At 40.4% G+C, this 16,446-nt stretch overlaps 1 protein-coding gene across 3 annotated transcripts in view; it reads left to right on the forward strand.

Annotated features, from left to right (window-relative positions):
* The window catches only part of arhgef10la (Rho guanine nucleotide exchange factor (GEF) 10-like a), a 109,030-nt gene that overhangs the window by 50,505 nt on the left and 42,079 nt on the right, over nt 1–16,446 (forward strand). For all 3 annotated transcript variants that reach the window (XM_086040691.1, XM_086040692.1, XM_086040693.1), the window contains one exon: nt 11,685–11,785. In XM_086040691.1, the coding sequence (XP_085896817.1) occupies nt 11,685–11,785 (101 nt within the window). The remainder of the gene's footprint in view (nt 1–11,684; nt 11,786–16,446) is intronic.

Consider the following 16,446-nt stretch of genomic DNA (forward strand, 5'->3'; position numbering starts at 1 on the left):
CCAAACATGAATAAAGTCACAAGTCTACATATCACAGTGATGAATGAGTGGGAAAATGCACTTTTCAGTAAATTGCAGTTTTGTTATTTAACTTTCTTCTGAATACGGTGGCCAATGTATGAGAATGAGTGTTGTCATGACGACGTTTTTTTTTGTCTCGCTGGGTGACACTTCGTCACACGTCACATATCAAATACATTTATTCTCATTCTGATTTCTGTAATTAACACCTTTTTCTCATTCTGATTCCTCTCGTAGTTGGCAGTACTTACTTACTGCAGCTCAAAATGTCATTACATATGTCATATCATTATGGAATAACAGCAGAGAAATTTAAATGACATAAATATTCCCAAAAACCAATGTAAGTCCATACATAATTTTTTGTTCTTTATAGTTAAATATCGTCGTAGAATATCATTATGTTTTGCAGAAGCGGTATTTAGCAATTTAAAAGAGATGTTGCTCACAAACGCTGTTTATCCACAATTGGTCTGTGAAGTAAGTGCAGATTTAAAATATTTTTTGTAGAATATCGTCAAATTATCATTGAGTTTTTTTTTTAAAAATATCGCGATTTTTTTTTTTTGCCCATATCGCCCACCCCTACTACTAGGAACAATCGACGGCCAAAAAGGTCCACATCACGCTCAGTCACACACAGCCAGTAAAATGTCGTCATTAATGCGATTACTCCTTTCAACAATTATTAATGTTAACCACCACTTTGCACAGTACAAATAAACCACTACAAATAATCCACAGGGTCTGGAGAAATAGAATAATGCAGTATTGTTGAATGAAGTGATGGCATACCTCAAAGATGACCGCAAAGTTGGTCTGGAGAGATAAAAGCCAACAAATCCCCTGCCAGGTGATAGAAGCAACTCTGTATATGTGTTTACCACATATTGGGCTGGGCCGGGCTTGCGCCCTGCCGATGAAAGTGTGAGGGGGTGACAGGTTGCACAGCGGGCACGCCAACCCATTCTGACGCCACCCAGGGTGCAGTGATGGCAGATTGCAAAGAAAGCGTAGAGCAGCAGGCAGGCTCACAGAGGCACACAAACAAACCCACTTTCATTTTATTTTGCTGGCCTCGTTGCTAGTTTGAGAAGCAACTAGGGTTGCTAAATTCTGTGAATTTAGTAAGTGGCAAAATTCACATGGGAATAACGGTAATTTATGGGAATTAACTGGAATAAACCAGGAATTTACTAAACTGATGTTTGGTTTAAAATGACATGTACAATATTTGAGGAAAATATCTTTAGCATAATCCTGACAACCAAATTTCATGCAAATATTGTGGCGCGTTAATGAATGAATTCACCAACCTGAGCTTCAGATGCACCAACACTTGAACAAAGTGTGAAATGGAAAAAATAATGAAGATTACTCTAATGCCCTCTCGCATGTGGGCAAGAAGAGCTGTCGAGTTTGCGTGGATGTTTATTTATGCTTGAATTCTTTTTGGGTCTTAGCTGTTTGTGGCAGGAGTTGCTCTTATACTGTGTTTCCAAAATTCCCCAGCTTAACTTCCCATTGACAATTACTGCAAATTTCCCACCCTCGTACAATGTACAAAGGTCTACTTTGCATCATGTGTCTCAAACAACTCGGCGAGTGACATGCACAATGGGGCCAGAGTGTGGGACCACCGTAGGGACCTCCGGGTACCGAGTGGCTCCCTTCCTGTCTGGCCGCGAGCGACGCTCTGTAGTCAGGCAGGCACATCACAGACTGCACACCGCAAACAGAGCGAGTACGTGGGGAGAATCCCGACTGGCCTCCTCAAAGGCAACGCGCGGCTTCTGTGTGGCAGTGGTTCATTAATATGCCCTCGTCTCACGCCGCTGCGGGAGCCACTGATACGCACTTCAAATTTCACCCAACGCCGCCGTCGCTTTATCTTCCTTTTGCTAATGGCGCCTCATTGGGAGTTCATCCAGGCAGAGAGACTCGCCCAAATAACCTCACCCTCGCCACCTCGGAGAGGCTCCTTGTGATCTTATCTCGGTGACCGCGCACTACCATGACTTGTCGCCGTGACTCCCGTGTGGAGTCAAGAGATGTGGATGAATAAATGGACTCCCGTCATCTGATAGTTCAGTCCAAGGAGTTAGATAGAACCAGTGTCCGTCACCGTGGCAGCCACAGGTACTGTAGACTTTACTAGTAATGCACAACTCTTTGGGGCCTGATTTAGTAAAGCTCAGGAAGGACAAATGAAAAGATAAAACAACACTAAAATGAAACAGCACATTGATTATAAAGTTCAGTTTTGAACAAATCTTAGTTGTTCACAAAGTTTGTCATAAAAACAAAATTCTGCTTCACTCTATGTCAAATTACAACAGTAATGTTTTAAAAAATTCTTTGATTCATTCAAAATTTTGGATCAGTTGCATATGTGGGATTGATTAGTTTTATTTTTATTTTATTTTTTTGTATTTGTACCAAAGATGGTCATGGTCTTGGGCTAAACTTAGCTCTTCTCCAACATACATAGAGCTTGGACCAGTTGAGATGCAACACTCTTAACATGCGATTGTGGCGTGATAGTAACGAGTTTAATTGGATCCGCAACCGTGCTAGTAACTGAAAACACTCAATTCTCAAATCATTGTACCTCATTGAAATGAATGGAAGTGCCATTAATCTGTTCCAGCATCCCAAAAACCATCACCACAAAATTGTGCAATTTTTTCGTAAAGACAAAACTAGTACTGGTATGTGCCTTGGCAAGCTGAGGGTAGAATAATACAGAAATACAGATATACACGGAGACATCACAGCTCCTCAGTGAGCCACAGTTATGTTAATCTTTCTTCACAGATGATAAAGGCGATATACCTGTGAGTATTGTTATATTACCTGTCTGCGTGGTTTACCCTACAGTTTGTGTTCAAATATCCATTGTTTTTGAATAATTGTTCACTGTCTGTCGGTTTGAGTTGAGTTTGCTGCCAAAATACAGTGCTCATATCAACATTTTTTGCATGGAAGTTAAAGAAAAGTATCCGTCTAATCTTGAATAACTGATAAGTCAGATCACTTGCATTGCAAAGCACCACTGTGCTTCCTTGACACGAATAAGAAAGAGCACAAAAATATGTGGATAGTCATGAATGAAAATCGCCCATTTGTTTTTCAGCAAATTAGATTTGGTTCTACAGAGAAAAAAATAATAATCTGTGAAAAGTCTGGGTTTCACTATATATTTATATTTGCCTGCTAATAAAACCATAGTGTATCAAGTTAAAGTGCGTGCTAACTTGACAGCCAATAAAATAGCTGACAGCATTTTGCTCTGCCAATTGGCGACCCAATAAAAATCGACCCAACCGCAAGTTTTGGGAAGGACTACTTGAGGGAGATTTGGTCAAAGATCAAGTCGCTCTCTGTTTTTTGCCGGCGTTGCATTATTAAAGAAAGCGGCCATAAAGCGGGTGCTCGTCCGCATGCATTATGCGGCGACCCCAACCCAGAGACAAAATGGAGATGGGGGTGTGACTGATAGCCCCTGCAAAGACATCCAATGTGAGCTCTTGCATTAACTTTTCATAATGTGAGTAGAGGAGGCAGAAAATAATTCAGCACTGGTGCCAGCAGGTCAATGGCTGCAGGCGGCATTCAGTCCAAACACTGCCGCAACTTCAAGCCGCCTCCAACTTAGAAGCTTTGGCACGCTGGTGTTATTCTTCCAACCGCCTCCGCCCTGCAACCACAAACATAAAAAGAAACAGGTGCAGCATTTTGACAGGCCGATATGAAGATTTGATGAATGGCGTGAAAGGTCGACACAGACCGAAGACATACTCGTTATCTTACATACGGGATCACTGTGGCAAAGTTCCCGCTTTTTAATGGTGACTCACTGAAAACATTTCCCATTGAGATCAATTATATTTGGAAGAATCTATCATAAACTCTAACAATCATGAACATTTTAACTGTAAAGGGCATTGTGTGTGGTATTATATTTGATATTATTATATTATAAGTGTATGTTCGGTGGTATTGAAGCGCTGCCTCCACGAGTGAAAATTCAGTCTGATCTAGTGTCTTATTTGTGGTCTGGACGTCGCATGATCTCCTTCCCTGGACGCGGTCGCGCAGTGCACACAAGATTCCAGTAACACCGCAAAAAGTCGCTGACTTGACGACAGAAATTACAATCATGCTTTTCTTGTCTATGATGGCTCACAGTTCACGCTCGCTTTTTTAAAAAAAACGTTGGGTTTGACGTAGCTTTCCCAGTCATCACGGTACCAAATCAGCCTTGCCTCCATGGTAGAGGGGAGAGGTCAGCGGCTCGTTTACATGGGACAGGACAGCCCCCTCAAATCACATCTCCTTTCACCAGTAATTGAAGCACGCTTAAATGTGATAGGAGTATACAGTACATGCACACACATACTTGTGGTGCATTTTTGTGAAGTAAAATCATCTGTAAATTTAGGTCTAATGTTGTAAGATGAGTTGGAAATGATTTAATTTAAACTAATAGGCAATTATAAAAAAGAAATTTGAGGAGCGTCACTTTTTATTTATTATTTATTTGCGGGCGGTTGGCTAATTGTGGCCTGCTCTCGGTCCCCGTATCCAAGCAATTAAAAAGTCGCTTTTCCATAAGACGTCCCCTTTAATCCGCATTGACACTCTTATGCAGCATGTTTCCACTCCGATGATGTCGTCTTCTTGATGAGCACACTCTCATTGTGCAGGTGAATGTCGGCCTGCCACTCTCCACGGCGTCCGCCCTCATGTGGCCATGTCCTTGTGCATCAGTGTCACGCGTGCGCCTAGCCCGCTCGCCTGCCGCCATAAATCAGCCGGATCCCTCCACCTCCTCCATCTTCTCCTCCTGCTCTCTCTCCCCTTTACCTCACAATGCCTTCATCTCGTCTTTTATTCTACCGGTGTGGTGCACTTGCACTGCGGCTGTCAATCATCCAATCCGAGGCTGTGTTATCATGTTAGAGGCCGTGTGGGCTTGAGGTGTCGCGAAAAGGAATCCAACCGAGAGAGCAGTTCTGTTTCCGTCTCGCGCCTCCCTCCGCCTCCTTCTCCGTCTTTCACAAATGGCTTGGGCTATATTTAGACAGCAAATGGTGTGAATGACACTTATGCTTGTCTGCTGCATCATCTACTGGTGCTTTGCTTTAGAGACAGCGTGTCAGAGAAAAAAAAAAATCCCCAAATTGGCATACATGACAATATAAACATATTTTTTCATATAATTTTTTACTGTTCACAGTATATCATTTTTTTTCTTCAAAACTAACCACTAACTATTGCAAGCTAATGTTGACGTAATGTAAAGAAAAAATAATTTTTGCTAAAAATATTCATTTAAGGGTATATACTAAAATACATGTAAAAATCTATATACAATATAACCAGATTAATATAAAAAGAATATTTGAGTTTGTTTAAGGTGAGGATCAAAAAAGTTTTCAGTGTGACTTAAAAAAAAGTGTGCTATTAGTTCGCTAGTCACCTAAAAGATACTGTACCTAACATATCAACCATGTTTATTGTCAAACTACATTTATTGTCCACATTAGTATAAGGTACAGAAATTAGAACCAAGTATTACTTCACTTTAACTAAACAAAAAACTCTCACTTATACAATAGCTATTTGCCTCAAAGATGCTAAACATATCGACCTAAGTGTAACATCAAGCTTCAATTATGGGAAAATTAAAGCATTATGTGAGATCTGAGGTTTATATTTTGTTGAACTTCATTAAACAAAGCAAATATATTACTATTTCTAGCTAGCTAGCATTGACTTGTAGCCACACAAACTAAATTTAGTGGACTTACAGATTCTGTTTTGGAATTTCTGTAAAATTTTATTTGGAAAGGTTTATATGTCGATAGTGGTGCCAAATAAATAAATAGATGAGTAGATGAGATCTTTTTTTTTTTTAGCAACAAATGTAGGAATCAACATGTTGGATAAACATGGGTTGACATTGTCCTTTGATGCTATGCTGCAGTGTTAAAGATAGATGACAGACACCTGAAGTTTAAAAAAAAGGCATCCACATTCAGAGGTCAGGAGGCTGAGTGAGAAAATTATGAGCGCGTGTGCCGTGGCCTTTGCGGTCACTCGCGCTCCAAACCCATTAAACACCAGTATAAGATGTCAGGCCTCTGAACGAACGAGCACTCTCGGAAGATGTTTGGAAGATGTGCAAAGTCACTGCGGACCGCGCCGCTGAATTGGAAGGCTTCTCAGCACAGCACTATAATTCGGTGGCCGGGCAGCTCACTTTGTCTGATGAAACTTGTTCCATCCAGATGGGTGGTCCTCTGAAGAAATACACTTTCACTGATGAAGTGTCCTCAGGTGGGCATTGTCTATCCGTCAATAAATTCCTGTCTGTATTTCCGGGCAACTCACGTGGTCCCGGTCTGACCCTCGTCGGTGACAGCCAATCGGCGTCATGTCACACGCAGGCGCGGCACAAGCAGACACGCCACTAAATAAAGAAAATATATCAATTAAAAACAACAGACACACATACACGCACAGCATGGTGATCGGTGAAATGAGAACAATATGGGGCACATGTCATTGCGTCTTTGCGACTGAAAGGTATACAACACTGTTTTATTTTTTCTTGATTTGGCTGTGTCAGGAGTGCGGCACCTGCGTGGGATGTGGGACCGGTAAATCCGCTCTAAACACCGTTTGGCTGACAAGTAAAATACACTCAACAAGTGTAAATGTTACTCTTTTTGGACCAAATATAGTTTTTTTTCGTGTAAAATGTACTCTACGAAATTGAATGGAGTCCTGGTTAAACTCCTGGCAAATAAAAAATCTGGATTGGATCTGCATCAAACTTGTTTTGGGATTACTTTCCCTCATCCTTTTAGCTAATTTTGGTAATATTATATCGTTGCTGTTGGGCAAAATCCTCAAATCTCCATTATGCTACTTTTCCGGAAATCTGAAAATCTCCATCTTGCTTGAGCTACCAAACACTGCATCGTTCAAGTTGGTATTGTACTATATATTGCTATTCTCTTGACAACACTACCCTCAAATCATTTTCAATCGATAATTTAACGTTTGAAAATTACGAATGTATTACTCTGTCTTTGATTAAAATGGTAGGAACATCAAAGTCACACAAAAAGTGTCTTCAAAAACGTCTTCAGTCGAGATCGTCATTGATGAATGAGAACTCTGTGACGAGAATAATGGTTATGTGCAGTCCCTGGATGAAATAAACAACACACTCTTGTCATGTTCACCACCGCAGACAAAGCGCCTGTGTTCGAGCATGCTGTTGTTGTTTGAGCCTCCAGTAAAATAGATTTACATTTTCATATTACATTACATATTTCGACAACATTACGTTTTAAATGATGGCTTTACCATGGAAATATATGCATCCGTCACTGGCGCGTATGAGAGCCACAACATCTGTTGAGTCTGTTGTATTTATTCCATTTTTTAAATGCCATCATTGGTTAACTTTAGGCACACACCTGCAGCCAGTCAAAATTCGCCTCTTTTCTCATAGAGCACAATATCTTATTCGTGTGTGTTTGGGAATTCTCACCAGCAAAACTCACTGAGACTCAAATTCCAGAAATGCAAATGCAGCTGCCGGAAGTTGGCCGAAATGATGTTTGCTGTTCCAGTGGTTGTATTCGTACCAATACGTTAGACTCATCCTTGGAGCTACTTTGACACTGGCGAGCACCCCGCCGTGCCTTTGCAGTCGTAACCTTTTGCCAAGAGAACCCAAACAAACGCTCCAAACTAACACATTTGGACCTTCTGCGGATATAAAACACAAACAAAAACAAAAAATAAATGTTAAAACTACTAACACCAGATGGTTGGTCTGATAAACCCACTCGAAGGTGACTCAAAGGAAGAGTTACAGCATCACCATTCAGCTTTCATCTGATTATGTCACAATTTCTTCTAGCTGGATTCTCTTTAAAGCAGCCAACCAGTGGACTGCAATCAAATGTATTTAGCTCAGCATCGGCTGACAAACATCAGCTCACTGGCTAGCCTTGTCGCTACGGGTTTAGCTCGGTTTTGTTGTGGTCGTTTCAAGCCAGAGAACCAGTACTTGACTCGGACATGTGCAGACAGAAGGTCAAGTTGGGCTTGTAGCTCATGATGAAATGTAGCACACACACACACACACACATCCAGAGTGAGAGTGTGTGCCTTCACCGTGGGCCAATTTACTGTGTCCGGGCTCTGTGATTGTCACAACCTGTCTTGAATGACGACGAGTCGGCTGCACTCGAGCACTTTGGAGTGACAAGCACGCAGTTGCTCTGCTGACAGAAAATTCTGTGTATTAAAGTTAAAGTTCCATGAAATGAAAAATGTACTTTTTTCCCCCCCCATCATCCTCTCTACTAAAAAAAAAGTGGGAAAAAAAAATCTCCTTTTGACTTTCTTCTTGCCATCAAAGTATTCCTTGTGATGTCCAGCTTGCTCACACAAGAGGACGAGGTGACTGTTGTGCCTTTGTTTTGTTCGGGGGAGGGGGAGGAGTTTTTTTTTTTCTTTTCTAATCAAAGGTTTTTAAGTACCAAAATGTTTGAAGCAATTAAAATGTTCTTTCACTCAAACTTCTTGTTAAAAAAAGCCTGGCAAACAAAGCACAAGCATATTTTTGGCTTGATTTGAGATATTTAATTTTGGTTAGTTTAGTTTTTGCAGTGAATTGCTCTTTAGCATTTTTTACTTTTTCTAAAAACACCTGATGACCTTGCCTTGAAAACGACATGCTTATTTTATGAGACATCTCTGAAAAGCTGAAAAGTGTATGTGTAACCTTCTTGGGAGAGTTTTTTTTTTCTTCGACATAATCAAATGTTCTTAGTTTTCAAAGAATATCTATCTGTCTGAAAAGTCACAAATTGGTGGACACGATGTTAGTCGGAAAGAAACTCCGTTAATAGTTTTAGGAGTGATTTCAAACCGTTTCTGATACAATAATTCTACAATTGCCAGTTAAAAAGAACCACATCAGTGCACAGCTTGTCAGACAATTAGGGTTTTCATGATGTTAGAGCTTTTAGAGCCAGAGGTAGCCTGAAATTAGGTGGAGGTGGCTGCCTTCAAATTTGATATGCAGAAAAAAACAGCAGAAACATCAAGAGCCTTTTTTCTTTTTTGGCCCACGTTGAAGCACATATGTAAGCTTGCCAGCTGGCTTTTTGGCTACTTGTCAATCCAGCTGTCTAAAAATCACACAGAGCGCATTATTAATGTATCATGTGTCTGTGCACTTTCCATTACCAGTTTGTCCCGGTTACGGCATTAATGCCCAAGTGACGGGCTAAAGATTAATGAGTGATTCTTTCTTATGAGCGTCTGTCATCCAACGCAGCTTGGATGTCGTGCTGACACACTCCCTGGTGTTGTCCTGTGAAATCTTCTGATCTGTGGCGGGCGGGTACCGGCGCCATCTGTAGGCTTCACCGGGCCCGTTAAACTAGGGTGGACGAGCTATAAAGCCCCCACTCATTAGTAGCGAGACAAACAATTTCTCCTACCAGATACAGAAAATGCTCCAAAATCAATCTGAACACTGAAAAGGAACAGCGTTGACTTGAGTATTTTTCAAAATCAACTTATTCAATGCCAGCCATTTTCAACCCTCCTTTACCCTCCCATGTTAAAAAACTTAAAAGACATGAAAATACGTACCTGGGATTGAATGTCTGTATTCTTAAAAGACACAAAGATCCATCCGTGGGAATGAATGTAATTATATTAAATTAGTAGCACTACGGCTGTGTCTGGATTGGAGGTACAAAGGTGTCAGGGGCTTGTGTCTGAAAGTGATGCGATTTGAGTTTCGATACATTTCCGTAAGCACGTGACTTTTTTTGGGACTATTCATTATTTCTAGCCATGTGTTTCTTTCTGTAAAGAATGAGTTTCTCGCTTGGACAAAAAAGTGGAACATAATCCGTGAGAGTGTATGATTATGTCAGATTACAAATTTGGTGAATTTTGCCAGCCAATTGCCGCCGTAGATCACAAATGGTTTTACAGTTACGTAGTGCTCTTGTTTTGTCACAGTGCAGTATTTCAATGGAGAAATAATTGTCAATAGCTTGGGCACATGCTCTTTTGACCTCACCTAGTGCCAGCATTTTGTGTCCATTTAGAAATCAATAAGACTCCCAACTGTGGTCGAGGACCCCTGTTATCTCTCAATTACCAATGAATACCTGTCCTTTTCTTAGTGAGACGTAGAGAAATAACACCTCTTGCTCATCACGACACCACAACCTTCAATCGCCTAAGCTGCGTTCACAGTCACAACACTAAGCTCCTCAGCAGACCCCAAATAAATGACATTGCGAAAATCTCCGTGTTGAAAGCAGCAGAGGTGGCAAGTTACTTACACTTCGTACTCAAGTAGAATTGTTTTTCCCCATATATTGGATCTCTGCCAACAAAACAGCAAACTTTACAAAGCACTTCCCATCACAGCACTTACATTTAGAACAGTACCGAATTCAAATTACCGGTATTTCCAGATAAAGGTGTAAGCACGGAAAGTAAGGTAGGAACCGATCTCTGCTGTGAAAAGCAAAAATCGGCCAGTAATTGAAAATGGTTTATAATTGCCTATCGATGCCGCAAGATTAAAGGAAAAAGGAATGTAGGGGGTAGAAAGTCTTAACTCTCCTCCTGATCTCTAATCCAGGTTGTCATATGTTGCCCACTAAATCACATGACCCCCACCCGCCCCCATTACTTGGACATGTCCTGAAGCCTTTTTCTTTAGACTGCGCACTTAATGTGTGATCTTAAAGCCACCGCTGGAGGTATTTAAAGACCCACTGAGGTCTCGCTCTAATCATTTGACAGTCAGAACCCACGCCAACTTGTTTTAAATAAGCCAGAGCCAACGAGGCCCCCAATAAACAAGCCAAAGCCTCCACGAGGCGTTATAAAAGCGTCTTCCCCGGCATCTTAAGTGACATTTGCTGGTGTGTTTAGGCTGGATTTACTGTCACAACATTCCAATTCCATTTTTTGGCTTGTTTGTGATATGCCTCATGGCAACGTAAAAAGGAAAACGACACGTGGGAATCAGGTCTCTTCCAAATGTGAATATATATCCTATATGAATCTTATATATACGTATCCTGTTCCAGTGTGACTAAACAGACAGATTGGAGATTGTTAGACAGACTTGAAATACGACAAGAAACACACAGTCTAAATCTGAATATTCTGTACACAAAAGACAACATTTGACTTCAGACATGAGTAAACCGACAGGCTGATTGCGAGTTATGCACAAATGAAGCTTCATGAAGCAGTTGTTGTAATTTTTGACTCCTCGAGTTGGCACTCTTGCAGTGGAAATGCAATATATTTCCATTGCACTAGCCTTTATTTTTTTAACCAAGAGCACCATCCAGAGGAGTAAAAAGAAACATCAGTGCTTCATGAAGCTTCATTTTCCCATCACCACTGATTGCAACTTACCCACGACAGGAATTTATCATCACTTACAATGAATTCTTGATACTCTGCCAACTATGTCAGGATTGTTATTTTGCTCCTTCACATCTTTTGGCAATGAAACATGTGCACACTTCTGTTTTGGCTTTAAAAGAGGAACTTTCTGTGTTGTTGTCATTGTTCTCCTGAAGGTCCGGTCGTCCCGTCAGCTTCATGGTGGTCTTCAACACGCCAAACCCGCTCAGCAAGATCTCCTGGGTCAACCGGTTGCACTTGGCCAAGATTGCACAACGTAAGAAGATGCACACACACTCGCATGTAAATATAAATGATAAATACTAATGATAAATAATATAAGGGGCGCCCGCCCGTCCCTCCTCCCCACATGTTTAGAAATGCCTATAGATGCCACAATATAGCAGCAAATGTTGTGTTGTCCAACTGAGAATCCTCCACTCACTCCAGCATTGTTCATTGGCACCAAGATATCACAAAATGGTGCCAAAGTACTATTTTTATTGTACACGCCCAAGCAAAAAAAAAACATAACAAAACAAAAACAAGTGAATATGGTTTACTGCACAGTATTATAATGTATATTGTTTGCTTTATATTCATCTCTGCCTCCTTCATAGCATGTGTGGATTTTTTCTTAAATATTGAAAATATTCACAAATTTTCACAATTGGCAAAAATAACTTGCATAAAAATCAGCAAAAATAAATGGCCTCTCCCTTGAATAAAGCCATTCTCTTTGTTAGAATACCTGCCTACCACTCTGCATGGAAGTCAATGCGCAGTCACTTTATTTAAAAAAAATCTGAAGAGATCTTGAGAGATCAAGTAAAATTACATCGAACTTACATATAAGGAGTATATAGAAGTTCTCCAGAGGTCCTTACTTGGGGGTCAAACACAAACCATTTACTATGTTATACAAGAGCCCCACCATCACTCCTCTGCCATTCCTTCATTGTTTGTTTCTGCCTGTGTCGCCTCGAGCCAATCTTATTTATTTATTTCTTTTACACCACATGCTTTGCCTCTCTTACTGCATGGCTTGCATCGCTTTGTTGCCTCTTCGCACATCTCCGAGGTCACGGCAGCACTGAGGCGAAGGTATTTGTTTGCGTTTTGAACAATTAGATCCGGGTTGGCGAGGGTCAAGAAAGGGCCAGAAAGGTTGCATTCTTCATCCGCTGGTGTGCATGTGGAGCGCACAGCCCGGATGCGTTTGCTCGCAAAGCGATCCGTGGGCGCCGAGCCGCCATGCCTTCAGCGCACAATGCCAACCTTAGATGGCAGCCACAGGTTCTTGACTCACTGCAGCACATCTTGCAGGCTCTCCGGTGGTGCGCTCAGGCAGCTCGCGCTCCCCGCGGCTCGTACCTTTTTATCTGGCGCGCAGCAGGCGGCTCGAGGGGGGCGCTGGCGTTGGTGCCGCTTGTGCGCGCAGGTGATAGTCGGAGCCAAAATAAAGCCAGAATAATGTCAAATTAATACCAAAATGACGGCACAGTAACGGCAAAAATAATTTCAGTTATCCATGGATGAGCTACGCTAACTCTTGTGGAGGGTTTAAATCAGACGTTGTCAAACTTTCTGGGGACTACTTAAGGGATCAAGGGAATTAAAGTTTATGTTTCAATAAGAAATTCATATTTCTTAGAGAAAATAAGTTTTGACTCTCATGGGAATAATGTATTATTTCCAAGATATAGAAGTTATTTTATGATATAAATTAAACATGACCACTTTTTCTTCCCCTTAAATGAGAGGGAAAATGTTGAAATATTAGGATTTAAAATAAAAATCACATTTCAGTAGAGAAAAAAAAGTGTTGAGATGAAATGTGATCATTTTAAAAAAAAAAACGTCAAAGCAAAATACCGATACTTTTCTTAACATAGACGTATTTTAAGATAAAATGGAATGTTACAAGAATAAAGTTGTAATTTAATGATGTTAATTATCATCACTCTTCTGAACCGCTTATCCAACCCAAAGAAAACCCCGGTACGCCGCCAACCTCAGAACTGTGTGAGGCGGACGTGCTAGCCACTAGTCAAGCGTGCCGCCCTTGTGGTCATGAAATAAAAAATATAAGAGCAGATGCCTTTCATAAAATGACAGTAAAATAAGTTTTTATATTGTTCCATCATCAGCTTTTAAACTTCAATGTCACTCAGTAAGGCAAGGCAAGTTCATTTCGACACCACCATTCATCCACAGGTGAATACGTACGAGAAAAAAAAAAAAAAATACTGATGAAAAGCAAGAGTCAATGAAAAGATAAAAAAAACAAGATTAAGTCCCAACATAAAGTAAAAGGTCACAAGCATATTACAAAGCATAGATTGCTATTCATTTGAAATCACAAAGTGAAGTTGACCTCAGTCAGTCAAAAAAGTCATTTTTTTTGCCTTTGTTAGTAGCAGAAATAACCCTAATGGTTTTAAGTTTTGATGACATGAGAAGATGCCCTCGCGGTTCCCACTGCAGGCCCATTTGGAAGTCGATCACCACCATCATGGTCAGCTTGGCAACATTGCATTAATTGTATTACGCCCACACGTTGTCTTCCCATTTAAGCAAGTGTAATTACAACCAGGGAGTTGTTGATTCAATTTCACGGATGGTGCGCCGTCACAGGGGTTTCCTCGCCACCGTCGGCTGTTCAGCCCTGCCAATCTCTGTGATATATTTGTTTATTGTAGTTTTTTTTTTTTTTTTGCGAGCGCCGCAATTGATCGTCAAAACCTTGTGGTTGATTTTCATCAATGACACATTTGATTGGCAGAAAGTTGCCTATAAGGAAACTGTGGTCAAAGGTTATATCGGCGCTGCAGGCGATTAACAGCAGATTGCTGCACCCCCTGCGGCAGGCTTCGGGCTAATTTGCCATTTGACGACGTTACACCCAATCCTAACCTTGTGACTGTTTAATTACAAAATGTTACGACTTGTTGTCTTGGTTATTTTAGTTGAATCTTCCACATGAATAGCAAACTTTGAAACTTTGCTCCACCCACATTAGATGGCTTGGAAAAAAATAAACCTTAAGAATTCTTCAGAATTTTGCATTGCCGATCTTTCTAGGATACCTGCTTCAGGCTCATTTTGGGTGAATTGTAGTACATTTTCTGCTCATATTCTAGTAATGTAAAATGATTCCCAAAGTCTGGTACACTTGCTCCCTCTAGTGGGATGCAAAAGAATCACCGAATTGAATGTTCAAATTATAGATAATGTTATAGTTACTTACACTTTTTTTTTTTTTTCAAAACAATAGTGTGCATTTGTCATGTGCAATTCAGTTGTATTTAGTCCTTTTGTGAAAGTATAAAAATAAAGCCACAGAGGTTTTATTTTCATTGCGGTATAAATTGACTTGATGGCATTGACGCACTGCCCCACCGCTGTTTGCCAGGGGTCTTTATGTACTAGCCTAAGGCATTGCCTAATTAATGGGCTTTGCCACTTGCGGAATTAATCGCTTCCCCACCAAGTTGGGGTCTTGGTCTCAGGCGGCGGCGAGGCTGATGCATTATGGGAGGGGAAACTAGAGACGGGGGCTGTTGGTATGATTGAGACATGCAATCAACCCCACTGCAGGGAACAGAGAGGACAGGCGGGGGGTGCTCGCCTGCGGCTGCTTGGCTTAATATGCCCCTCTCTTGCTTAACCAAGCACACCTCTAGATAAATAATTCTCCATATCAAACCTTTGGGCCAATCAAAAGATCTGATATGATTGAGACCTATGATCACATAAATCTGAAATCCCTGCAAGAATAAAGTGAGTTTTTTATTATTATTGTTATTATTAGTATTTTTACAAAAGACATATTTTTTTAGAGAATACAGTCCCATTTTTTTTTGAGAATAAAGGTGTCGTTACCAGAATAAAAGGTCTAATATATTGAGAGTACGATTGTATTTTTGAAATGTTTATTTCCTTCCCTTGGAGAACTTTGACTTTAATATCGTAATATTACGACTTGATCTTGGAAAAATACGGCTTTCCATATCCTGACAAAAAAAACAGTAGATGCCCTTGCAGTCTGACAAATTTGGCACATTTTTGCAAAGAACGGTGGGCAAATATTGCCACATCAAGATGTGTCACACTGATATTCTACCTAAAAAGACTGAGTGTTGTAATAAAAGCCAAATCGCAGCAAGTGTTATTTTGAAAGTGTGCATATTTATACAAGGTTATTGTGTGTTTTCTTTTCTTTTTCATTTTCCCCTCAAAAGGTTTGAGTTTGTTTCTCAATTTAGTTGTATATGTTACAGGTTATATTAAAGTGGAAATGTTTTTAAAATATTTATTTTTAAATAAAAAATGTTCTTAATTCTTAATACCTGTGGCATCCTGGGATGCAGATTTCAGGATGGCAATCTAAAACCAGTTCCTTTTGAGAATTAATTTTCAGTAACATTTTTTTAATTCATTTATAATTTTGTTTGCTTGCCTGACGATTCCCCTTATCAGATGCAAATGAGTAATGGTGTCACGCACAAGTGTAGTTTGTTTTAAAACATTTCCACACGTGGCACAACCATACAATGTAACCCTCTATCATTCATATAGTTATTTTGATGTGTAGGGTATTGTGTTAGCTCGGTTGCTAACCGAATGTAGCAAATGAGAATGAACAAATGAGACGGCAACACAACAACAGTCGCCTTTCTTAAGACGCCGTCCTCCTGGCTCACTTTCCTGGCATGACCAGTTAACCTACACTTAATCCTAAATTATTATATTAATCACCATCATGTATCATTTGTATTATTGCATTACCTTTCAATAGCTAAAGTATCAATATCAATGATGGAATTAGTCACTAAAGTCGTATCAATTCCCATCCCTCGTACACACGGCACTTACTCTGTTTAATTGGCATCAGGATTATGTGGAGGTCCTTGGAAAAATATCCCCGCCGTAAAG

This window comes from Filicampus tigris, chromosome 9, assembly GCF_054856515.1.
Source record: "Filicampus tigris isolate MCC_2025a chromosome 9, RoL_Ftig_1.0, whole genome shotgun sequence".
In the NCBI taxonomy this organism is placed as follows: Eukaryota; Metazoa; Chordata; class Actinopteri; order Syngnathiformes; family Syngnathidae; genus Filicampus; species Filicampus tigris.